General features: G+C 39.4%; 8 protein-coding genes across 8 annotated transcripts; 5 read left to right on the forward strand and 3 right to left on the reverse strand.

Annotated features, from left to right (window-relative positions):
• Positions 1-1058: 1058 nt before the first annotated feature.
• L201_002240 (uncharacterized protein) lies at positions 1059-3764 on the forward strand (the record flags this gene model as incomplete). The annotated part of the gene is made up of 14 exons (XM_066218017.1): positions 1059-1434; positions 1493-1590; positions 1667-1864; positions 1934-2107; positions 2184-2344; positions 2408-2450; positions 2506-2563; positions 2624-2787; positions 2847-2858; positions 2913-3072; positions 3124-3161; positions 3220-3290; positions 3346-3527; positions 3595-3764. 14 exons carry the CDS (start codon positions 1059-1061, stop codon positions 3762-3764), a joined length of 1905 nt encoding a protein of 634 aa, XP_066074114.1.
• A 175-nt stretch (positions 3765-3939) lies between these two features.
• Positions 3940-5316, reverse strand: L201_002241 (uncharacterized protein; the record flags this gene model as incomplete). The annotated part of the gene is made up of 5 exons (XM_066218018.1): positions 3940-4240; positions 4376-4551; positions 4680-4781; positions 4866-4967; positions 5077-5316. The coding sequence occupies 5 exons, from the start codon at positions 5314-5316 to the stop codon at positions 3940-3942; spliced, it is 921 nt and encodes a 306-aa protein (XP_066074115.1).
• A 727-nt stretch (positions 5317-6043) lies between these two features.
• L201_002242 (uncharacterized protein) lies at positions 6044-8620 on the reverse strand (the record flags this gene model as incomplete). Its single annotated transcript, XM_066218019.1, has 9 exons — positions 6044-6643; positions 6718-6893; positions 6965-7418; positions 7474-7686; positions 7762-8133; positions 8198-8280; positions 8342-8366; positions 8443-8456; positions 8521-8620. The coding sequence occupies 9 exons, from the start codon at positions 8618-8620 to the stop codon at positions 6044-6046; spliced, it is 2037 nt and encodes a 678-aa protein (XP_066074116.1).
• An 864-nt stretch (positions 8621-9484) lies between these two features.
• L201_002243 (uncharacterized protein) lies at positions 9485-12616 on the forward strand (the record flags this gene model as incomplete). The annotated part of the gene is made up of 6 exons (XM_066218020.1): positions 9485-9635; positions 9714-9914; positions 9975-10365; positions 10422-11670; positions 11725-11911; positions 11970-12616. The coding sequence occupies 6 exons, from the start codon at positions 9485-9487 to the stop codon at positions 12614-12616; spliced, it is 2826 nt and encodes a 941-aa protein (XP_066074117.1).
• Positions 12617-13104: 488 nt separating this feature from the next.
• Positions 13105-15918, reverse strand: L201_002244 (uncharacterized protein; the record flags this gene model as incomplete). Its single annotated transcript, XM_066218021.1, has 8 exons — positions 13105-13287; positions 13362-13696; positions 13789-14044; positions 14174-14428; positions 14515-14675; positions 14813-14853; positions 15493-15808; positions 15879-15918. 8 exons carry the CDS (start codon positions 15916-15918, stop codon positions 13105-13107), a joined length of 1587 nt encoding a protein of 528 aa, XP_066074118.1.
• A 756-nt stretch (positions 15919-16674) lies between these two features.
• Positions 16675-20734, forward strand: L201_002245 (uncharacterized protein; the record flags this gene model as incomplete). Its single annotated transcript, XM_066218022.1, has 8 exons — positions 16675-16779; positions 16839-18267; positions 18348-18557; positions 18636-18838; positions 18910-19266; positions 19321-19623; positions 19680-20325; positions 20385-20734. The coding sequence occupies 8 exons, from the start codon at positions 16675-16677 to the stop codon at positions 20732-20734; spliced, it is 3603 nt and encodes a 1200-aa protein (XP_066074119.1).
• Positions 20735-21335: 601 nt separating this feature from the next.
• L201_002246 (uncharacterized protein) lies at positions 21336-22724 on the forward strand (the record flags this gene model as incomplete). Its single annotated transcript, XM_066218023.1, has 1 exon — positions 21336-22724. One exon carries the CDS (start codon positions 21336-21338, stop codon positions 22722-22724), a length of 1389 nt encoding a protein of 462 aa, XP_066074120.1.
• A 533-nt stretch (positions 22725-23257) lies between these two features.
• L201_002247 (uncharacterized protein) lies at positions 23258-24789 on the forward strand (the record flags this gene model as incomplete). Its single annotated transcript, XM_066218024.1, has 2 exons — positions 23258-23542; positions 23686-24789. The coding sequence occupies 2 exons, from the start codon at positions 23258-23260 to the stop codon at positions 24787-24789; spliced, it is 1389 nt and encodes a 462-aa protein (XP_066074121.1).
• Between the last annotated feature and the right edge of the window lie 330 nt (positions 24790-25119).

Raw genomic sequence — 25119 nt, forward strand, 5'->3', positions numbered from 1 at the left:
TCGCTCACCGAGGCGTTTTTCTTTCTTTCCTTCCTTTTAATGTTTGTGTCGACGTAGGTTACTTTTCTCTTCTGCTTAAAATATGCATTCGGTAAATCTTTGAACTGTAATTAAGATACATTATTGTAACAGAACTTGGAACAACAACCCGATTATATATTGCTTTCATCATATCAAGGTATATACGTTGGCATCTCTCGAGAGTCGAAGCTGAGGGGATCTACTTCGATTGTCAGAAGTTACATATAGCATGATGAGATGATCTTCATCTATTATATAACCTTATTTCTCTTTGTAATTTGATACTCTTTTTTGATCGGTCATTTTGTTGACCAACCTAGACCTCGGCGGCCGTGCCTCAATAGATGTGGTAATCCAGTACAACAAACATGCATGAAGGAGTAAAAAATGATAAAACACGTTTGATGACGCGTATGATTTGATACGGCACACTAGACTTATAAAACAGACATTCATACGCTTGTAGGACAAGTATATTAGAGATATTGATGAGTCTTAATCTGTGTTAGGATACTTTGGGTACGGATCCGATCGTCCCCTCAGAACTTTACTCGTACTGTTATAAGTGAATGATTGAGTATATACACGTCGTCTAATGTAGGTATCTCATAGTCTTGGCTTTCCGTTCCCGCCTGCATCTACGCGTGCCTACTTGGCAAAGATCGGAAACCAGTCATACTTGGTGGGACTTACATAATATTGTAACTGAAATCCAGAACAACATGCATCACGGCCCGCAATATCGCATTCTCTAGAACAGACAGGCTGCATGAGCTGGTTACCATAACTCTATGCTCAATAAGTATACATGGTAGTCCAGTAGGTACGAATAAAGCAAACAATCCTATATCGTTGTCTCTGGCCGAACATCGTGGGAAAATGTCAACCTTATAGGTGGAGGTCGACCACTGACCCTTTTCGAGATAGGATAAGTCCGAACTAGATCATCTAAAATTACATGCAGTGTATCATCGATAATCTTATTTGCTTTAATCTGAAGTGAATCATTGTGAATATAGTCAACTCATCTAGGGGTAATGTCGGATCCATCATTGAGGCGTCGAGCGGCTCTAGCTAATCAGACTGGGATTAGAAATCCTACAAATATAACACCTTATCAAAGACATCCTGGTCCACCAGCTAGAAGAGGTCATCCAACCCGTTCAATCCACATATCATTCTCTTTACTCATACTTGGGTTCTTTGTGATTTACTTTCAGAAAAATCAATCCTTTTATACAAGCAAGAAAATTGAATACTCCTTAGATGGTAAACCATTGCCTGACAACTTTGCTATTTGTTCCAAAGAAGGTCAAGATATTTATACTGTTCCAGAAAATAAAGATGAAGGTCTGGGAAAAACACAGTGTGTGGTTGTAAATGATGGTGTAGTAGTAGATACTGGAAGTATAGGTAAGCTGGATGCAAAGCTTGATCGTAAGGGAATAGCTCAACTGATAACAGCTAAAAGGTAAAATACGTCGTAAATACGTAAGGAGTATTTACGGTAAAAAGTCTTCGGAAGCTATGAAAATGATTTATCTACCTCAGGGACATACGATGACTCCAGTGAGCCTTATAACATTAGTGAACTACTAGTATCGTCAGTGTACAAAAGTATATTGACTCTTTACTTCTACGACAGGGCTTCATAGATTCTCATGGACATCCTCTCGTATATGGTCATGCCCAACAATTACCTTTACATGGGTACTGCTCTATAGCAGAGACAATACAGAGAGTGGAGAAATTCGTTACAGACAATCCACTGAAGCCTGGAGCATGGGTAGAAGGTCTAGGCTGGAATCAAAATTTATGGGAGAGTAAGGAATTTCCTACAGCCGTTAGTTTTTCATTCGAAACGTTTACTGCAGATTGATTTTACTGACATTTGAGTTCATGTGTATGTTAGGCAGATTTAGAATCATCACAAATACTCAGAAATCTACCCATCAGTCTGACGAGGGTTGATTATCATGCCGTATGGGTCTCACCAGCTGCACTGAAACTACTCGGAGAAGATGTACCGGATGTAGAAGGCGGCCAGGTGGTAAGGGACGAAGACGGAAAACCTACAGGTATCTTCGTGAGCTGAATCCTGTCTATTTCACTGAATGCTTAATCTTAAATAACTATGCTGATATATGAACTCGCCGGGGTAGCTCGATAACGCAATTGACATGATTAAAGCTGTTCAGCCACCTATGACGGCTGAAGATAGAGAGCGATGCCTTAATATCATGTTGAAAGATGCTATCAGTAAAGGTTTAACAGGAGTACATGATGCCATGGGACTTCTGAGTGAAGTACCCTTTTGGAAACGGTCAGTGCAGCTGTCAAACTCTTACATCGTGTTGAGGAAATCAAGCTAAATTATATATCACAGTATGGCTTCCGAAGGCAAATTACCTATCCGTTTCTACCAGATGGTGCGTTTCATATAATCTTGCTTAATTGGGAGTCGCTGACATGTCATTAGTATAGCTGAAGTGCGAAGACGAAGATTTCTGTGGTGATAAAGTCGAGCAAATTACGGATCCAGGTGAATCGCTGATATAATGAGCGACATTGTTTAGGGCAACAAGCTAATAAACTTCCTTAGAATCACATCTTATCCTACGTTCCGTCAAACTCTTCGCCGATGGTGCTTTGGGATCTCGTGGCGCAGCTTTGACAGAGGATTATTCGGATAAACCCGGATGGAAAGGATTCATGCTCAAGCCAGAAGATCATTGGGCTCCATTGATCAAAAAATGGTATGATGCTGTAAGTCTGAAGGTTTGGCTTGATATGAGCTGTATATAGGTGCTGATTTACTCATTTAGGGTTGGCAAGTGGTAAGTATCAATGCCACTGCGAAATTATCACTCATAAGCCAATGATATGAACAGAACGTACACACAATAGGTGATCGAGCCGCTCATGTTGTCCTGGATGCTATCGAAGCTGCTCAGACGGATAATCCTGCAAAGGGCAGGGAAGCGAGATTCAGGCTTGAACACTCTCAAATTATGAGTCTGGAAGATATCGAACGTGCCGCTCGGCTAGGTGGTGAGTTGCACAGCGTCGTGTGCTGTAGTCCTCATACTGACGTCTGTGCAGTCATTGCAAGCGTGCAGCCTACCCATGCGACAAGTGATGTAAGTGTTCTACAGGCTCCTTATAAAGTATACATTGGCTGAGATTAATTTTTGATAGATGTGGTACGCGGAAGATAGATTGGGTCCAGAACGTATAAAAGGTGCATACGCTTGGCGTAGTTATCTGAAGTGAGCTCGTTGCTACTTTTCTAACTATCTCTACATTGGCTAATGACTTGGTCAGTCATGGAGGCCGGATCACTCTTGGGTCTGATTTTCCGGTAGAATCAATCGACCCTCTGAAAGGCTTTTATGCGGCTGTTACAAGATTGTCAGAAGATGGCAAATCACCTCATGGGAAAGGGGGTTGGTATCCTTCGGAGAAACTGACCAGAGAAGAAGCTTTGAGAGGAATGACAATTGACGGTAAGACTATCTATCTATTACAATCCGTTCTAAAAAGTCAAATGTCTGACCAAAGTAATCTCGATAGGTGCATATGCTTCATTCTCCAATACAACGGGATCGTTATCAGTAGGAAAGAAATTTGACGCTGTGGTTTGGGATGACGATTTAATGAAAGTACCAGATAATGAAATTCTAGAAGTGCAAGCGAAAAGCGTAATTGTAGATGGTAAATTGATATATGGATCTTTAGGATAAAATCCGCGAATCCTTTACGGGAAATACGGTGTTCAGGTATAGAATAATATATAATTAGATGATTTGTGATGGTTTAATATGCTGTTAGACAAGGCATAGCATGGAGTTTAGTTTAAAACGGTGTACATGCAATAAGAGAACAAACAACTAACAACTCCCCAAACACGAAACTATTCTAAACCTTATCATGAATATAGTTCTTACCTTTCTTCTTTAAAAGATGTTTCAGATCTTTCCCAAAAACTTCTCTTCTAAATTCTTCATTATATTTCCAAATATAATCTTGTTTATCAGAAGGTAACCTCGGAAATATCTGACTTAACGAATTTGAAACATAAAGATTATCGTTTAATGAATCTTTTTGATCAAATGCTAAAATACAACGTAATTTCAAATAATATTTCAATTTTCTTGCTGCTCTTCTATTAGGTGATATTCTTGAAGCTGCTAAATCACCTAATTCAGGTATAGCGAAACTGCGTTTATGAGTAAGGACTATCGGTTTAGCTTGGATCACCATCAATTGCGATAATAATGCTAACAATCAAAATTATTCGATTTGATTTGATTTTGTTTTCTTTTCTTTTCTTGGATTATAAAAGAGTACTCACGCAAAGAAACTTGCCCATAGTAAAGGTAAGATGATTTCCCAAATTAACCATCTTGGTGCAGAAATACCACCAAAAGTTTTTTTCAACATTAAGAAATTCATTAAAAAAATTACAATTGAACCTAAAAAAGGTATAGTCATGAATAATGATGATGTACCTAAACGAAAATTACCCATCTTGAGAAAGGAAATCATCAGTAGGATCAATTAGTATAAATTTGTTCTATCTTCCTTACTCTACAGGATGTAACAAGCATGCTGTATGCAATTAAATTCTGGTATAACAACAAAGAAACAGTACTCACTGGAGAAGGCATCATACTTTCCATTAACCAAGCGTAATTTTTCATACTTTTCATTGATTTTTGATCAGATTTTATTAATCTTTTCAGTTCTTGTTTACCAGGCTTAAAAATACAGTGTATACAGAAGTTGCAAAAATTGTAAGCGACCCATAACAGAAATTATGATTACTTCTCACAAGTACTAACCTCATAGTTTAAATGCTTCAATTCACTTGAACCAGAACAGCCACTTGAGCCATTATGTTGTTTATTCACTTCTGAAATTAAACAGAATATCCTATAGAATGGCTATAAATCATTATTATCATCGATACCGGTACAATCAATACAGTCAGTATAAATCAACTTAGATCACCTTGAGAAGGAATACAATACAGTAGGGCAAGCATAGACTCACCTGGGAATCACCATTCTCAATAGCTAATCTAGCAGATTTGATTAAATAATTTAAATCTTTATAATTTTCTTTTTTCTTACCATGTTTCCATGAATCATATTTTGGATAATATATCAATTCAGAACATGATGGTATAATATATTTCCTTTTATGATCTTTAGATTTTATTACTGTTAATTTACCATCAACTATTTTATCTATTCCCATCCAAACGAATTTTAGAGGAAATAGTTTTGACATGCTGTCTCTTTCATAATAGATTGAGGAGACCAATGAATTACTATAGAGTAATTGTCTTATTTAACAAGTCGTTTTGTATTTTGCTGTATTTTAATTTCGTATATACACCAAAAACAAGGTAATATGTTGTAATCTTGTTTTCTATCTGGAGTGCTTGCCTAAATCAGTATGCAAATTTTTGTCGATATAGATAAGCCTTTATTGTACCATCAGATCAAAATACCCAAACCATACAGTACTCATCTAGTGCACAATAAGGATTTTGGCTCAACTAAAAAAGCCTTGCTCAACATTCAGATAAATCAACATCGATTACATACTTTACTCAATAACAATGCAGACAGACATTAAACTCAACACTATATAATATCTGCAAATTACGCTTTATCCTTTAATGCGATCACCCGTATCATCTGTTACACTCGACCTTTGATCTGAGAGTCAAAGGACCGCCAAAATGGTTTTGCCACAATACCAATGAGCACTAAAAATGGTGTTTCTCTCATGCTATATATTTCGAGGAAAATGATTACTTTTAGATTATAGTTATCCGGTATACACTAATTGGTTGTTCATTTTCCCGCACATCCAGCTAATCAATATGCATCACACCACATAAAAGGTATATATATATCTAAAAGTACATACAAAAAAAAATCCATGAAAGAGGAAAAGAAATCTAAATATCCAAAAAAAGAAATGATAACGATCTTTTTTTTTCTTGAACTTATCGTCTATCAGTTTTACCACCTTTTCTTTTACCTGCCAACATCCATTTAGGTCTAGTTATAGGAACATGTCTATCAGATTCTGAAGCTTTAGCTAATCTATTAGGTAATCTTTGTGCGAAATCTCTTAATTCATTTGCTTTATCAGATTGTCCAACTGTAGCTAAACCTGCCATTTGTCTATTTGATCTTGGTTGTCTTGATGATGATACAGATACAGTCATACCAGATTTTGTTCTTATTGGTTTACCTGATTTTCTTGATTTTCCAGAAACTGAAGCTGAAGATGGTTCACCATCCATATCAATATCCATATCCCCAGAAGCTCCAGCCTCAGCAGCATCTCTGGCTTCAGCAGCTTCCCAAGCTTCTTTTTTACCTTCCATCATTCTTGCTGCTCTCTTTTCTAATACCAAAGGATCATGTCCAGATTTTCTCATACCAGTTGTAAATTCTGATAATGTAACATGTCTCTTCTTTCTTGGGATGATTGGTCGATTTTGTAAATGATTCTTTTCTTGTGAAATTTTCTTTATAGATGCTTTCTTCTTTTCGATTTGTTTGGCCGCATCTCTGTATTCTTCTTCATCAGAGTCGATCTAACGAACAGAATAATCACGATTAGTATGTGTCAACCGGCCGTTCATGCTTTTGCGCAAATTGGATCACTCACCATTTCAGATTCATCAGAATCATAGAAACCTTGAGCTTCTAAAGCCTCCTCTTCTCTTTCTAAAGCATCAAGTTTCTCAGCGATATCAGGATCAATGAAATCGGCAATGTTCTTTCCATTAAGGAACTCAGGAATTTTATCGTATTTCCATTCATCAACAGCAAGAATGTAATCTTCTGTTAAAGTACAGAAACAGAATCCTGATTAGCGATATACTTGGTGTAAATATATAATTCGTTTGACTTACTCTTGGTATCAGCAGAATAAATACCCATACCAGATAATTCCATTTCTTGTTCTTCATCTCTTTGTAATCTTCTTCTATTTGGATCTTCTTTATCATATTTGACTCTATCTTTAACTGAATCAGGTATAAAAGGTTTTCTTTCAACATCATCTCTCTTTTGTGGTACAGCAACATGAATTTTATTGGCAACTAATTCAATTCTATTTCCTTTTAATTTTTGTTCAACTCTGTGAGCTAATAATGCATCACATGAAACATTTCTAACATCCATTACACCTTCTTCAGAATATGTTGAAGCTTCAACAACTGTAACTGATTTATCAGATAAAATTGTATCAACATATGCTCGATTTTCAGGTGATAAATCTGAAAGTCTAACAATATCAATTTTGTTTATAACGAGAATTGTTGGTTTATTAGTGAAAAGTGGTTTAATAGAGTGGAAAAGTTTACACTGGAGTATATCGTAAGTTATCAATCTTGACCATTCTTAGTAACCCACAACTTACCTGAGCTTCAATTGTGTAACCACATTGTTCTGACAAATCCATAAAGTATAAAACGGCACTTCGTAAATGAGCCAAAGCAGTGATAGACTGCATTTCAATAGTGTTCATTTCTTCCAATGGGTGATCAAGTACACCGGGAGTATCGATGACTTGCCATCTAAGATATTTATAATCCATATGACCAACGAAAAGTGATTTAGTTGTGAAAGCGTACTATGAAGCCGTTTCAACAAGATTAGTCCGTTACATTGCTGAGAGCGCGCGTTAATACTTAAAGTCGAAACTTACAGGTTGTACATCAACATCAGCTCTAGTGATTTTGTTTACAAAACTGGATTTTCCGACATTTGGATAACCACAGATCAACAGAGTTCTTGTATTTGGATCAATTGCGGGTAATCTTGAAATATGTTGTCTAACTTGTTCTAAATAAGCTAAAGGATCTTTTTGTCTTCTCATTATAGTTGCCATACGACCCAAAGCAGCTTTTTTTAATTGTTTACATCTATATAATGAATCACCAAATTTCAATAATCTATTATAATCCTTTGAAACTTGTGAAATCAAATGTCTAGCTGTATTGATTTGACCTAAAGCAAGTTTATAATGATTTTTATCGTATAAAACGTTCAACAATGACGATAAGAATGGGTGTAAGTTCTGTCAAAAGGTTAACAATGTCAGCTAAAGTTATATATGGGTCAGATCATGTTCAAAGACTCACATCAAGAACAGGGAATTCTGATATGATTTTTCCTAATTTTTCATCGAAAGTATCTTGAGTGAATTTAACCTTTCGCATGTAGACTGTAAAATATACAATGTCAGCACTAAGATACGAGAATCTTCAGATTGATTGTCAACTTACAATTTCTGATACGAGATATTTTAAACTGCACAAAATATGTATGGTTAGTATATAACAACTTTACAACTTTGTCCTTCAACCTAAAACCAAAATCTGCTCACGTTTTTGTGAATGACTATATGAAGAGCAAATGATCAGCTACATTGTCGATTTCTATCTTTTGATGGATAATGACTCACCTGTAGGAGTCTTTCTCATAGTAGCATTGAGAACAATGTCTATGAAATCTGCCGATGTTGGCACGGGGGCGATCCGTTGTAATCCAGCTACTGATGACATGTTGGGCGAATGTCTGTTTTGTTGGTGGCAAGGAAGGTGAAAAGGAAAGTTTATTTAAATGTTGTCAATGAGCTAATGAAAGCCAGACAGATAGATCGCGAAGTGTTGTAGATCGTAAAGAGATATGATATAGCTAGTGTGAATACAGCTTGATTATTGCACGATTATAGGTTGATTTTATTGATGTTAATATGATAAAAACCTTCACGCTATCTACATACCCAGCATGGACCGGTAAATTCTGAAAATCTCAAAAATACAAAAATACAAAAATAATCAAAAATCTCCACACTCGCCCTGAGGTTTGAATGGCATGATGTGGCAATATATACATACATATATATAACCCCTCCCCTGCTGACGTTATGATAAAGATCTGGTCGCGTGGGCATTTAAAGATGTCTTTCATTATATTCGGTGAAAATCGGAGAATGATTTAGTGTTATATGAGTGTGGCACAATGTGCTTAAACCTCGTCAAGTTGCATAAACGCGGAGACCCTGCGGCATCAAATCGTAATCACGAATACACCGCTAGCAGAATACAGCATACAGATTACAGAACATGGAACATCGCTAACCACCATGATTACCATACTATACCACTTGACTCCATCTCATTCAACTTTTATATACACATTCAATCTTGTATTCCATCTCTACATATTGCTTGGTATATTCATATATAAATCAAAACACACTCAACACGTATAACAGGTGATCAAATATATATATCACGCTGCTTTACCTTGATTCTATCTATCATCTGTTCAAGGTCTCATTACAATTTTGTTCCAATTAGTTCTATAGGTCTTCTTTACATTTCCCCCTTTCCACACATTCAACCCATTGTTTACTTCCAACAATGGCTTCAGTAGATCAATTAGCTGTGAAGTATTCTTCACAGTTATCTCAGCTTCAAGCTATTTTCCCAGATTGGGATGAAGGAGATTTAGCATTTACTTTACAAGATACAAAAGGAAATGTCGAAGAAGCAGCTTTAAGTATCACAGAAGGTAAATCTTTCATCCGATAAAACGTGTTTCCCTTGATTCTACTTTATACATTGAGCTAATATGCCTCTTTGTCGTTAGGCCGCGCGTCACAATTCACTTCAGCTTCAAAGAAGAAATCAACTAAACCAAAGGAAACTTTCTCAAAAGGTCATTCAAATAGAAATGCTGATACAGGTGGTTGGGAAAATGTAAATGGTGAAGGATTTGCTTCAAGAGGTGACAGACCAACTCGAGGTGGACGTGGTGGTGCAAGGGGTGGTAGAGGTGGACGTGGTGGAGGTGAGCTATTCCTACTCTGCTTATTCCAAGTACATCTATACTAAATGATTGATGATACAGAACCATTCCGAGGTGGACGAGGAGGAAGAGGTGGATTTAGAGGTGGAAGAGGTGGTGCTAGTAATGTGAATGGAACTTCAAAACCAACTACTTCAGAAGACTTACCAACTACAACTGCTACAACCACAGAAGGATGGGCAAATCAAGTTCAACAAGCTACTTCGGCCGATGATCAAGAAGCTGAAAATGCAGTAATTGCTGATACTAGTAAAGGTGAAGATTTCTCTGCATCTGGTGGCTGGGGTGACGCACCTGCACCAAAAGAATTAGAAAAAGCTGCTAAGACCGGTGGTACAGGTTGGCAAAAAGATATTGAAAAGCCAGTTCAAGTCGCTCCTTCTTCCGTTCCTCCTGCTGCTAAACCTAAATTAACTTGGGCTCAGATTGCCAAGTAAGTGCTTTCGTGAGCCTCCGAACCTTCTATTCAATACTGATTTTGTCGAATAGACCCATCGAGAAACCTAAGCCAGTACCTCCTCCCGCACCAGTTGTACCAGAACCTGTACCAGAGCCAGAACCAGAACAAACTATCACTTCAGATGAACCTGTTGCTCAAGACGAAGCTGAAGTAGCACCAGAAGCATTAGAGGAAACACCAGCTGAAGAAATAGAAGCTTTAGGAGATGCACCAGCACCCGAAGAAGTAGAAGAAGCCGCTGCCGCTATAGAGGAAGCACCAGTTGCTGAGGAACCATTCACTGCCAAACCTGCTGAAGACCTCTTACCAGAAGAATCTGTTCCTGCTCAAACCGAAGCTTCACCTGATGCATGGGAGTCTGATCCTGCTATCGCTGGTTCAGGTGCTCAACCAGAATGGGCTAAAGCTGAAAGTCAACCTGCTGCCGCTGCTGAACCAGTAACAACATACCAAGGTCCACCAGGTTTTAACAGCGTAATTGGTAAAGCTGCTCCAGGTGTCCAAGCTGCTCAACAACCTAGATCAAGCTCCAGAGCTGCTCAGCGATACAAGGATGCTGAAGGTCAAGGTGTTGTACTTCCACCAACTGCTGGGTCAGGTCTTGCCGGTATGGAAATGCAATTCGGATCTCTTAGTTTCGGTGGTATCAACGGTGATGGTGTAGATTCACCTGTTCCAGCTGCTGAACCAAAACCAGAATCCCCAGTTCAAGCTGCACCAGCTCCCGCACCAATCGCTGCTTCTCCAGTGCGATCAACTCAACCAGCTGCTCCTGCTCAACAACCTTCTGCTCCTACACCTGCTGCTGCGCCATCAGCTCCATCCGCCCCATACTACTCACAACAATCCGCTCAGCCTACTCAAAATCAACCTCAAGCTCAAACCCAAACCCAACCACAAGCTGCTCAACAACAATCATACACCTCTCCTCACCAAACTCTTCAACAACAAATGCAAACTTATCAATATCTTCAACAACAACAAGCTCCTGCTCATTCCCAAACCCAAGATCAAGGTCTTCATCCATCTCACCAGGCCAATCAATATTACAGACAGCAAGATTTCTATAACCCTATCGGTTCTCAGCCACAACAACAAGCTTCTGAATCTCAAGCTCAAGGTCAACAATCTGCTCAACAACAATCTCAACAACCTACTTCAAGTCCTTATGATAACTCTTTCGGTGGTTTCGGTCAACAATCTCACTTGTTTGGTCAACCAGCTCAACAACAATCCCAACACTCCCAAGCTAATGATCCATACGGTGCTTCTCACAGGGTAAGTCGATCGTTGCGTGATTAGCTGGATACTTATCAATGTTCGTTTATACAGGCCTACGACTCATACACTGCTTCTGGTTACCCTCGACCACCTGTCGATGAACCTAAACCCGCTGCTCCTGCTCCTTCTCACACTCCTTCCGCTCCTTCTCAACCTCCTCACCAACAAAGTGGATATTACTCACAAATGGGCAACATGGGTTACTACCAACAAGGTCCTTACAACCCATACTATCAATGTAAGTGAAAACGTATTGGCTGAGATCTGCTATAGCTGATTCACACTTCAAACCGTAGATGGCCAAGCACCTCAAGCTGGTTTCCAACAGTATTACCCATTAGCCGGCAGAAACTTGTACGGGCAACCCGCTCCACAAGCTCCTCCAGCTCCTATCCAAGGTAACAAACCACAACCACCTTCATCTCATTCACCATACGGTGGACCACCATCATACCCATCATCAGCAGCATACGATGATCAATCATTTGGTGGTGGATTAGGTAGATATGGAGAATCCAAGGCACAAAACACCCCCGGATCACAACAACAGCAAGCTCAAGGTGGATCAACTGGACAAAGTTCATTAGCACCTGGATCATATAATTCACAACAACAAAGTGGATTACATAATTTCTTAGGTACATCTTCAACAACATCTTCCAACACAGGCGCCTCTACAGCAGCTTCAGCAAGACAACAAGCTACTACACCTGATGACGGCTTCAAATCACTTGGTGGTGCAGGTCAACAAGCTAGGTCAAATGCAACTACTGCTGCTGCCGGACAAAATCAACAAGGCTTGAATCCACAAGCTCAACAAGGTTTCAACTCGTACCCTTATGGAGGTAATGCAGGTGGATACGGTGGTCAAGATTGGGGACATTATGGTGGTGGTGGACATTACGGTTCAAGAAACGGTGGATATCAACATTGGCAACAATAGGGGCTTGAATCCAATTTACATTCGCGATCTCTATAGAGAATCAATCGAAAAAAAAACTCCTCGCCACTCTCATTATCATATCAGCTTAAAAAGAAGAATCAAGTAGAAGTTCTTCTGTGAAAAAATCAGAAATAAAGGAAATTTGAACTATAACAATAAATCAATCCATTCAATCATTCATTCAATCAACGAAATTTCTTTACATATCATCATATATATTACTTGAATTTTTTCGCTTCATTCATTTTTTATCTTGAAACGTGATGCATGATTTTTTGTTATACAAATGATAAACTGCTGCACGTTTGATTATTATGCAAGCGAACAGGTGAGCGTGCACGTGAAGATATCAATTGATAGTTCGAAGTACAACCTTAATCTATAAAACCAAACAAGGTGGAATGGAATAACATGTTACATGCGATTTTATATTTGATTTAGTAAATTACATAAATAGAAGAGATATATTTCGATGGCATTTCTCGGTTCTAATATGGTTTAGCTCTTGCATTACCTTGAGTTGAATATCTTTGTGCACCTGGACCAGTAGGTGGATTACCATTTTGGCCGTTGTTAGGTGTAGTTCCACCTTGTGATGGACCTGATCTCATTGCTGCTGGACCTCGAGGCGCATTTGGTACAGGTCTCATTTGTTGTCCACCACTCATTCCCTATTAAAGACGTGAATACGTCAGCGCTATACTTATAAAATAGCTTCAATGGGAAGAGGAGGAAGAGTACTCACTCTGTTATTCATACCACCCCCCATTCCTCCTCCCATACCCATACCCATCCCACCCATTCCCATTCCACCCATACCGCCCATACCTCCCATACCATTCATACCCATACCCATACCTCCCATACCCATACCCATGTTATTCATTCCCATTCCCATACCACCCATACCACCACCCATCATTCCACCCATTCCATTTCGCATTGCCATGTTTGGATTGATTGCAGGTACACCATTTCCACCATTGTTACCATTGTTGTTATTACCTCCGCCCATAGATTTCATCATATTTTGATACATCATTGCCATTGATGATGGATCGAATCCTGGCATCATTGAGCCTGCAAAGAACGACAACGTAGTGAAAGTCAGATAGATGCCCTTTTATTCATATTGAAAATTTAACCACACTTAATAGATATATTTCACTCACCCATTCCATTATTCTTCATCATATTTTGATACATCATAGCCATAGCATTAGGATCAAATCCACCGCCACCATTATTACTGTTATTGAAACCCATATTCATACCACCACCACCGTTGTTGTTGTTATTGTTGTTGAATTGGTTTCCACCACCACCATTGAATCGATTATTTCCTGATCCTGGCGGACCGGAAGATCCAGGAGTGAATTTACCTGGTTGCGTACCTGCACCTCTAGGTTGAGCTCTTTTAATTTCGATCTGAAGACGATACAAAGTTGTTAAGAATTAGCTTCTTAAAGGTAAAAAAAGCATGACACGATCCTATGACTGGTACTTTATATAAAGCTTGTAAAAGGGAGAAGCCAATTATAGTCAGGAACAACTTACAGCTTTACCTTCTAATTCAATACCAGAATTTTCCATAGCTCTATTAACAGAATCTTCATCTGCAAAAGTAGCAAAAGCAAAACCTTTTGATCTTGTAGTTTCTTTATCAAACATTACTGTAGCATCCATAACAGGTCCAAATTGTGTTAAAAAAGATTTTAAAATATCACTTGTTACAGTAGGTGATAATCCACCAACAAAAACTTTGGCTGTTCTTTCATGCTCTGCCCTTGGTATAGCTCTTTTTGGATCAATCTATTTTGATTATTATCAATCAATATAATTAGTATTGTTTTTATTTCTATTGCATATATATAGCAAGAGAATACAAAAACACTAACCTGTTTACCATCTAATGTATGTGCTTTTTGTAATACTTTATCAACACTATCTGAACTTTTATAAGTTAAAAATGCGAAGCCTCTTGATCGACCAGTTGGATCTCTCATGATTGAACATGCATCAATTTCACCATATTGAGCCATATAAGCTTTTAGACCATCTATATATAATCAATATAGGCAATTATTCCGTTAGCAAGGGCACAAATTACCAAAAAGGTAAAATTGGAGCAATGGTCGAACACATTCAACGTGTATCGTCGAAGCATACAAGGTTATATAGATTGAGAATACTGACCATCTGTTGTTTCCCAGTTTAATCCACCAATGAACATCTTGCTATTTTCCCAAGTTGTATTTCGATATTGAGGTTAGTCATGATATATGAAGCGGTTTCAAGAAGAATGAGAGGAAGATAGAGGATCAGAGATATGGTAAAGTGGGATTGATAAGTCAGAATGAAACAGCCAGGTGACCAATCATGATGGTTTGAGGAGCATTGTTTATTATATCGGTACATTCGGTGTCCAATTATGTTTATAACGTATTATGGTCATACAATTGAAGTTTTTATGTAATTTGTATGTCAAGGTAGACAAGGTATAAAGGTATAGTATAATCAGTTATGAGTCTATCTTACTATGATTATACTATACTAGATCAAGATAATAACAGAAGGAAGACGAATATGAGATTACTTTACTATATCAAACTGTTTCTCCTATTAATAGTACTATTCTGAATCTACTATGTGTCTATGATACCCAGAAGCTATGGTACCGCCGGACAGAGACTAATCGCATTCAAATAAGCTTTCGCCACCTGTCCAGCTCTCTAGTTCATCTCCTTCCCTGTGTAAAGCACAAAGTAAAGCCAATGCACACTGAATATGATATCCTACTCCGCTTCTTTCGCTACGTAAAAGCAAATACACGAGAACGCAACAAACGAGAAGAAATTATTGAAAATGATACTAACCCCTCATCAGGCATATCACTTGGTCTTATCCTATCCATTGCTACATCTTGACTTTGTTGTTGATTAACCTCATTTGCACCGAAACCATATTGTTGTTGTTGTTGATTATGCTGCTGTTGTTGATCATTACCGAAATCACCTGTTGCCTGCTGATTCTGAGCTACAGCTGTCGCTGTAGCAGGCACAGGAGGTACACTAGCAGCTACATTGGAAGTTTGAGTTACAGCTGAACTTGATGCAGCTGGGATAGGTTCAAGTTCAGGTGGTTCAACTAATTCTTCCAATTGAGTGGCATCGAGATCTTCTAAATCCAAATCTGTAAGGGAGGGAATCGGAATCGTCAATGCTGGATTTCTGTTCACCTTACAATTTGAATTACGACATACCACCGTAAAGGTCATCTCCATAATCGTTAGCGTCAGCCATCCTGTTTATCTTGCTTTAAGATATGTTTTAGAATATGTTAAGAATAGTAAGAGAGGAAGGAAAGAGGTTGATGAAGTGGAATAAAGGAGAAGAAGAACCAGTGATGTTGTATTGTCTATTTGGTGTGTATATAGGGTTACGAGGGCTATAAGAGTGATAAGCTAGCATGACGTGGACTATACGATAGTCGGTAGCGGAGGTAAATCAGACCCACATCAGCGGAGATTAAATCGGCAAAGGCCATGATCAAGCCACGTGTTGTGCATGTGATTAATGATTATCTGCGTTAGACCTGGGCGTCGTTACGAGGCGGTGTAAGGCTATGATATGGTATGTGTACAGTATCACCGTATCAACTCTGAAACCCAAGTAGTCTTAGATTTAGCATAGCATTATTAGCAAAAGAGAGACTAACCTTTTTGTCAGTCGTAGTTCTTGCTGATAGACCATAGATCATAGATCGACATAGATTGAGATACCCACCCCTTAGTACATCTCCTGAACTACGTGGAAACAAACAAAAATATCAAAGGCGCAGCTGGAAAAACCTCTTGGTATTGCGGTATCGGTATTGCATTTTGATTATCAAACTCTACCCCATCCTTTACCCCAACATCATAAAACACAAAGAGATAACAGCAAGCAAACAACTTCCAATAACTTTCATCATCATTCATCAATCAATCCTTCTTCTTCTCTCATCATACTTGTTCATCTCATCAATAATAGTCCATCACCTATGAACGAATTAACAGTATGAAGAGACTTTTTCGAACGAGCAAATCGCCCGTCGTAGATCCTTTACCACCTTCAACGGGGATACCCTCACAACCTCCTTCAGGTACTTCAACACCTACAAACGTACGTTGATCTATCTTTTTTTTAAACACCGCCATCGCTAATGAACATAGTTTTCACAGCATAATCATCATGAACACAGATGGCCTTTCGGTGGACATTCTCATCAACCGGAAGTAACACCTTTTCCAATTGACGCAGGTAGAGAAACAGTACCTGGAGGCACTCACAGTCAAGTCGTTCCTCCTCCTCCCAATGGTAAAAAGGGCAAAGAAAGAGGTCCTTCTGGTGGTTCACATCCTGGTGCACCGAGTTTATTAGAGATCCAACAAATGCAAGAAAGGGATCAATCTAGAAGAGTACCGTCAAATCAGATACCTCCACCTTTACAACAACAACAACAGCAGCAGCAGCAACAACGTCAATCGAGAGGGTATGGAGGAATATCAGCACAGGATCAATGGCCAATCAACTCACCACCGAATAACACTATACCTGTACCTTCTCCTAATAATGTATATGATCCTTCTTATGATTCGTCCATGACTGAACCTTTAGCGATACCGAACGCAGCATTTGCATCATCAAGTCCATCTTCAACGCATAATTCTCCTTCAAGTGCAACAACTCAGACAGCTTTGTACCTCCCCCCAGGAGCACGACCCGCTACGCCACCTTCCATGCGTCCACCTTATCCGCCTGGACCAGGCAGTGCTCGTCACTCACAGTCAAGTTTGAATAGCATGTCAACAACTCATTATGGAAATCATATAGGAGAAGCAGGTGATATCATTAGTGTACCACCAAATACAAGTGGAAGAGAAAGAGGTCATTCTATAGTTTCAGCTACAGGATCCTTATCAAATCGCTCCGATCACGAATCAGTTCACACAGGTTCGACATATACACAACACAACAATAACAACAACAGTAACAATTACCCTTATCCCATTAACAGCGCTACAGTGACTCAACCCCCCACATCCGCATTACAACAATCAAAATTACAAAAGCCACAACAACCCAATCAAGCGATTAGATCGCCTTTAGCCAACACATACCCTATGCCTGACGTTACTTCTTTCCCATCTCCACATCCATATACAGTAACCCCTTCGCAGCCTCTAAGCTCTCAACAGTCTATCGATCAACCAACCAATGCATATGCAGCTTCAGCACGGACAGAAGAGATGCCTAATACTGTGAATTTATCTAGAAGAGGTAGTCAGATGGACGGACATGGTCAAAAGGAGAAGAAACGTGGCTTCTTAGGTATGGGTTGGGGTAAAGGTAAAGATAAAAGGGAGAGTAATGCTGGTTTAGATGCAAAACCTATACATGAAGAACCTAGAAAAAGCTATGATGGTTGGAGAGGTGGTGAGAGTGAAAGTCAACCTTCGTCAACACATGGTCATTCGACTTCTCATTCACATGAATATGATGAACCTCCCAGAGGCAGATTATTGGGTCTCGATTTTGGTGGAGATGGTCGGAAGAAAGACCAGAAAGAAACGCAAACGCAAACGCCTAATGACGTGGGTGGAGCTATTCGTAAGTCTTTTGCACATATTGCCAGTCAATGGAATCAATGTGTCGTGGACTTCACTAATCTGTGTATCACGTATATATAGATTGGCTGTGTACGATGTCTGACCCAGCACCAGGATATATATACGATGTCTGCGACCGCATACAACGATCTGAAGCTGTAGAAGGGGTATCCAAAGATGCCGCTCGAGCAATACGGAAGGAGTTTAAGAATGGCAACGAGGCGGAAAGAAGAAATGCGGGAAAAGTATGGTTATATCTGATGAGAAATGTTCCAGTCAAAGGTTTCAGACGTGAGTACCTCATCCTCCAGGCGTGCGTGGGCATTGAGATCTAGTGAAAGTATACAAGCTAATAATCGTCGTATCCAGAACACGCGTCAAGTAAGAAGCTTCTCGCCACACTGGAACCCATCCTACTTGCCTCTCCGAGCAAACCACTCGTCTCACAACCGACATACAAACTTCTTACCGATATCTTATCCGATTTAACTTTCACTTATGGTCAGGAGAAGGGTTGCGAAGGGTTGGGGGAATTGTGGAAGAAAGTGAAACTACCCCAGGAGTCTGAGATTGTGAGTCTTTCATCCAACCAATCTCGCGCTACGGCGACAATTTGGTATTGATCATTCATCTTTTATCACAGGGCAATCCATTACCAGCAGATCACCCAATCTTCAGTCCCGAAGCTTTCTACAACCAGCGACCAACCCAAGCATATTCAAACCCTTCGACCGGTCCAGGCTCTCGTCGACCTTCCTCACCATCTCTCCAGCATCTGTCATTATTGCCACAGAATCAAGGACTATTACCTCCATCGGCACAGAGAGGTCCATCACCTGGTAATTATGGTGGTCCTGGATATACGAACCTGCCAAATCACGGAGAGGATATTCGCAAGTTGACTGACGAGTGTACAGCTGCAAAAGAAAGTGCGAGAGTATTGAGCGAGGCGTTGGTCTTCACCAAACCAGAGGACTTGGATCATAAGCCAGTGATTCAGGTGAGTCCATTGATATATCTGTACAGTAATGCAACGCTGATGACCTCTCACTAGGAATTCTATCGAAAGGTCTTCCTTGCTCATGAATCGTTAACAAACCAAATGGATTGGGCTCAAGCAGAAGCGAATCGCTCCCGAGAACGTCATGCTGTTCTTACTCTTGACGGAAGCCCTAATTCAGATAATACGAAACATGATACATTGGAGGAGAAGGCCTTGGCAATCTTGTTGGAAGCGCATAGTGCTTTAGGGGAAGCTTTGAAACAACATGATGATCTAAGTAAATTGGCTGGAGAAGAACAGGAATTGAGGGAAGTTAGGGAGAGAAGCAAGAAAGAGACTAGATTTGATCGCAACGTGAGTTTCCCTTTCAGCATCTAAAGCTGCAGTCCACTGACAAGAGATTGCAACAGCAACCCATGTACGAACAAGCAGGTCTATTCCCACCTTCTGGTCAAGCTCAAGCATCGTCATCGCGATCACCTTCGCCCGTTCCTCATGTTCGCCTTCCAGTAGACTCGGCACCAAGAGTCACATCTTCACCCAGAAACTATGATATTCCCTTACCACCACCTGGCGGTGCTGTAGCGCCTGTCCCCATTCCCGCATCAAACAACCCATTTAGAAATGCACAGACAGAATCCGGGTTCCAATCACGTACGCCCTCGCCCGACCGACATCCCTTGCCTCAAATACCTAAACTATCGTCTTCGCCTGTACCAGGAGCCAGGACCAGTTCGCCATTAGGAAGACTTCGTATGGGTGGACCTAGACCTTTACCTAATCCTTTCGCCAAAAATAATAACGCTTCTCATCAATCCTTGAACAACCTGGCGAATAGTCAAACTCTAAATGGTGGATCTTCAGAGGGTCCTATGCCTTCTAGAAATGGTTCGGGCGATACTCCCTCTAGAAGTGGTACAGGTGGCTCATCTGATCAAAGTCATCCAGGCGGACCTATAGCTGGTGAAGACGTTGATGGTGATGACTTACCTCCTAAACCTCTAAAACCAAGTAGAAAAGCTTTAGGAAAAAGAAGAGCTGTCGTGGACGAAGAAAGTGAGTTCCGCCTGTTTTTGAGCAAAACAAAGCGATATAGCTAACACAATTGATTATAGATCACTTTGATCCCAATGATATGTTTGAACCTAATTCGACCGATCCACGAGCACAATACCGTGATCAAGGGAGAAATAATACTTATAATAGAAATAATAATGATAATGACATAGATAACAATAATGATTCATCAGAAGAAGACTATACAAATCTCAGTAATACGATGAACAACCCTAATATAACCAAAAAGAAAATTGTATATGCTTATGACGCCTATGAAGAACGACAAAAAGAATTAAAGAAAGCTGCACAGGCTTTAAAGATTAGTGAGGCTTATGGAGGTGGTGGTGGTGGTGGATCAGGTGGCGGTGGGGCTGGACCTGGATTGGAAAGAGGTGGAAAGATATGATAAAGAGGATGACACATGTTTTTGGAATCTTCTCGTCTTCTTTCAGATACCTTCTTTCCTAGTCAAAATTGAGAGATGCCGAAGCGAAAAGAATATGAATACATGGATATATCTGTTGTATAGAGTGAAAGTTCTTGTTTTGATGCAAAGAAGTAAATGCTCAATCAATGTGTAACAGCTATCCTGTGAGTTGTCATTCATAGAGCTTTTACAGTGTTTGATCATTGAATTCTCGCTTGCGCCTTTTACTTCCCCAAGCCAGAACACCGCAGAAAGGAGAACATGACCGTTCAGTCCCAAAATCCTCATTTTCACGATCCTTAAACAATCGAAAGGAAGGATGCTACAGGATAAAAGCCAGAAACGCCTATTTGCAGTCCCTTGATCTCACGCCTTCGTATGAGTTCCAATTCAATCGCTCGAAAAATGCTCTTTCAGCTATAAATTGAGGCTTGGTGTTGTCTAAGAGATAGGATTTCGTACAGGAGATATGCATTTGGCTCAAAGCTCAACCTACAGTAACTCCACGTCAAATATTCTAGCAGACGATCACCGCAAAATTGTAGCATCAACAAGGCAAAGTCCTTTTTTAAATTCAAAGATGGAAGTCAACTCTGGGCAGCTCTCTAGCTGTGTCAATAATTGTATTGACTTTGCTGAAGATAACGACAAATGGGAAACAGATCCGGAAAATGAAGGTGATGAATCGTTAAATCAAGTGACATATCATACTCGAATCATTACACATATTCCTGGCTCTTACCCAACGTATCTCGACGGCTATGGATGGACAATGAGCAATACTGGTTCGTCTAACTTACTCAACCGTACCACTTTGAACGTTACATTTGAAGGCGAAAGAACAAACTCGAGAGATAAAGCTAGAAGATTGATCGAAAAGCATATCGAAGAGGCTTTAGATCATATTGGTCAAGGCAAATTTCCATTAATTTGTTCTGAATATAGTCAAATCAACAAGGAAACCGAGGATTCTATCAGAAGCAAAATCGATTTTCTACATAATGTAAAATCGAAAGTGAATGTGAATTCGACTGAAGCGGAGATTTTTCGGAATCACGATAAATTGAATTATACAGCTAAAGATTTGATATCTCAAGTAACAAATACGATAGCCGAGATATTTTACCATAATGATGGTATTACAATTGAGAAGGAAGTAAAAGAAATGCACGAATTGAGTGGAGATGAACGTAATTCATACATAAATCAAATGAGGATCTTTGATGAAGCAACAAGGAAAGATTTGATACCTAGATTAGTTGAAAACACTAGAAAGCCTAGTATATGGATGATAATAGGAAATCAACAGCCTGATGTAAATCTAGATAAGCAAGATACGACTAGAATGGTAAATACAGGATATGAATTTGGTAATTCGTCTTCTTCTATTAAGATGCGCAAATCGTTTGGAGAAAATTTTAGCTTTTTGTGTATCCCTTCAATGAATGTTGAAAACAGTAGAAAAGCTTTACGCTCAATTAGTCTATTCAAGACCAGAGTATATCGAAAGTTACTTGACAGACAGGCTGAATGCGAAGCAAGTAAAGAATGGCAAGAACCGTTAACAATATCTTTTGAGACCGCCAGAAACGAAAAGGATATCGGATGGAATGAGAAGGTCGATAGTAACTTGATGGAAAAAGAGGAATACGTGGAAACACAGTATGAACAACTGTTATCAGTAGAAAGTCAACTGAAAAGTATTGTGAAAAGTGTCGAACGAGAATGCATAGAAGATTTCATCAGAAATGGTGATTCCGATCTTTTAGGTGAATTTGCCACTAATACGACATCAGGATTCGAATTTACACAATTAAATCCAGAGAAAGCTGAAAAAGAAGGATTCCTGAAATGGAGGGAAATTGATGATATACTTGAAGATGAGTTTGGTGATATTCAGAACTATCGAAGACATAATAGAATGAAATTTGGAAAGATAGATCAATGGTTGGATGGTGTAGTGGAGTAATTAACATGACACCACCTTCATTTACAGAACGGATGATGGTACATGTACTTGCCGCTTTGTACAATTTCTATCGTAGTCAGCATAGTACTCATGTCATATGACAAATGTTCCTTGTTATCTGCCTCAGAAACTTTGTAGCTCCGAAAATAACCAAGACTGTTGATGATAACTAGGGATGAAACACCAGATAAAAACAAGTTAAACTCGGTCAGCGAACTTCGGCATGCGATTTGTACCCATGTTCCGCTCAACCGAGGTATGAAGACAGAGCTGAATATAGCAAACATGCCATGTAATGACGCAACGGTGGAAGGACAGGGTATAGTATACGGTATGGGCCACAAAGCAAATACTTCTTCTGCTTGATCAAAGGATCAATGGCTCTTTGTTCGAAGTCAACAATCGCTTGCAAACCTGCTACAATGTGTAACAACTCAATGATAAAGTATATAAACAGCTCATGTTCCTCTCAATATTTACGCTATGACCGTATCAATCTGACTAGTCTATACCATATACAGTACTCCAATACCATGTCGACGTTCACTTCTAAGAGGTCCCCTTCACTTGGCGGCCTTGTGGATGAAGTTCATTCAAGTCCAATGTCTACTACCTTTGAAGCTCCGATTAGTCCTAGACGCAGAAGTGTAGGAACAATATATTCTGCTGACGATTATGCTGATGACGAAGATGAAGGGGAAGATGATCCCACTGTTTATACGATTGGTGTAATTCACCCCATAAACCTTGGACCTAGACCAATCTATAAAAACGGTAAATGGTCAATTGCTGAACCTGATTTAAGAAAAATCACCTATGTGAGCTATGATGGAGAAACAACAGACTCAAAATGGAATTTCAAAGGCATATTGCAGATACTTGTGTTTCAGCTCTCGGAAGTGTTCACAGCGTAAATTTACCCATCGACTTTCCAGTAGACTGCACTGAAAGAGATAAGAAGGAGTTGCAAAGTAAATTGGATCAAATACATGAATGGAAATACCGCTTGACATTGAGCTCCAAATACAAAGATTTCAGAAATGCTCAAGATAAGATCGATAAAGCTTCTCTAAAATTCTCTAAAAAGACTATCAGCTTGATCAATAAGATGTACCGTCAGGATCAGGATGATATGATTATCCAGACAAGTATACGTTCATGGAACGCTACAAAGAAACATGACAGTTTTAAAGATATTCGTCAGACAGCTTTGATGAGCCATGATATTATACCAAACGAAGAGGTCAGAGAGGATATCTTGTATGGATCAGTATCCAATTTACATAAACCTTCTGTGTTGATGGTGGTGGGGAATAGGCAACCTACAAATCAAGCAGACTCGAGAGTATACATGGAAAATGGTAAAAAGCTTTTCATTGAGGTTGCCGATAGATTTGATACTAATTGGGACCTTGTCCCGATTCCCTCGAATGATTCAAGGTCAAACGCAAAAGCTGAATCTTCGATAAAAACTTTGGTTCACAAAGCTAAGGAAATGACCCCAAAAACATTAGATATCTTCAATGAATCAACTGCAAGATTCTTCTCGGTTGATCTAAAGAAAGCTCCTTTTGGCGAGGACAGCATGATATCATATAAAGACTTTGATGTTGATCAGGTATATCAAGTTTTTGATCAAGACGAGGAGCAAACTCTGTTCAAGCAGTATGAAGAACTTCGACTGACAGAAGAAGGTTACCGGATATTCGTCAATGCACTAAAGGAAGAATATGCCGAAACCTTCAATCTGTATGATAAGGCCAGTACTGACAGTAGAACTTCCAAGGGGAAAGATCAAATCGATTTTTCCACATTTGATATCATTCCAATGTCAGGATATGAATTTTACAAGTATGATCCGGAATTAGCTAGATCATATGGATATTTAGATTGGTCCAAAATATCAGCTACTCTGCAAGCTGAAATAGATGAGATTAAAGCATATAAGCAATTTAGAGAAGAGTATGGTTTTGATAGACAATTAACTCAGGAGGAAAGATACCAGCTTGGTTTGTTCAGATTCGATAATCGAGACTCGTCATATTTTGATCATAGCCAACATTGAGGTACAATATAGTACAGGAAAATAGCACGTTTGGTAGGCGTCTGAACTCTTCCATTAATATGCATCATAGGTCCAGGAAATTTCATATATAAGAAGCTGGAACAACTTTCTATTGAAGAATTATTATACACATTTGATTATATGCATTGTCCGAATGCAAGCGCAGCCCGAATATATAAGGACAGTCTCTCTTCTAAAGGTTTTCGGCGGGACTGTTAAATTACGCAAGCACCAAGAAGCGTTCACAAAAGTTTTACTTAGACTAGTATCAGTGAACCTCGTTGAGCTGCTCAGATGTCCTTGTTATACTGTTATACATATCGTAGCACA

Source organism: Kwoniella dendrophila, chromosome 2 (genome assembly GCF_036810415.1).
Source record: "Kwoniella dendrophila CBS 6074 chromosome 2, complete sequence".
NCBI classification, from domain to species: Eukaryota; Fungi; Basidiomycota; class Tremellomycetes; order Tremellales; family Cryptococcaceae; genus Kwoniella; species Kwoniella dendrophila.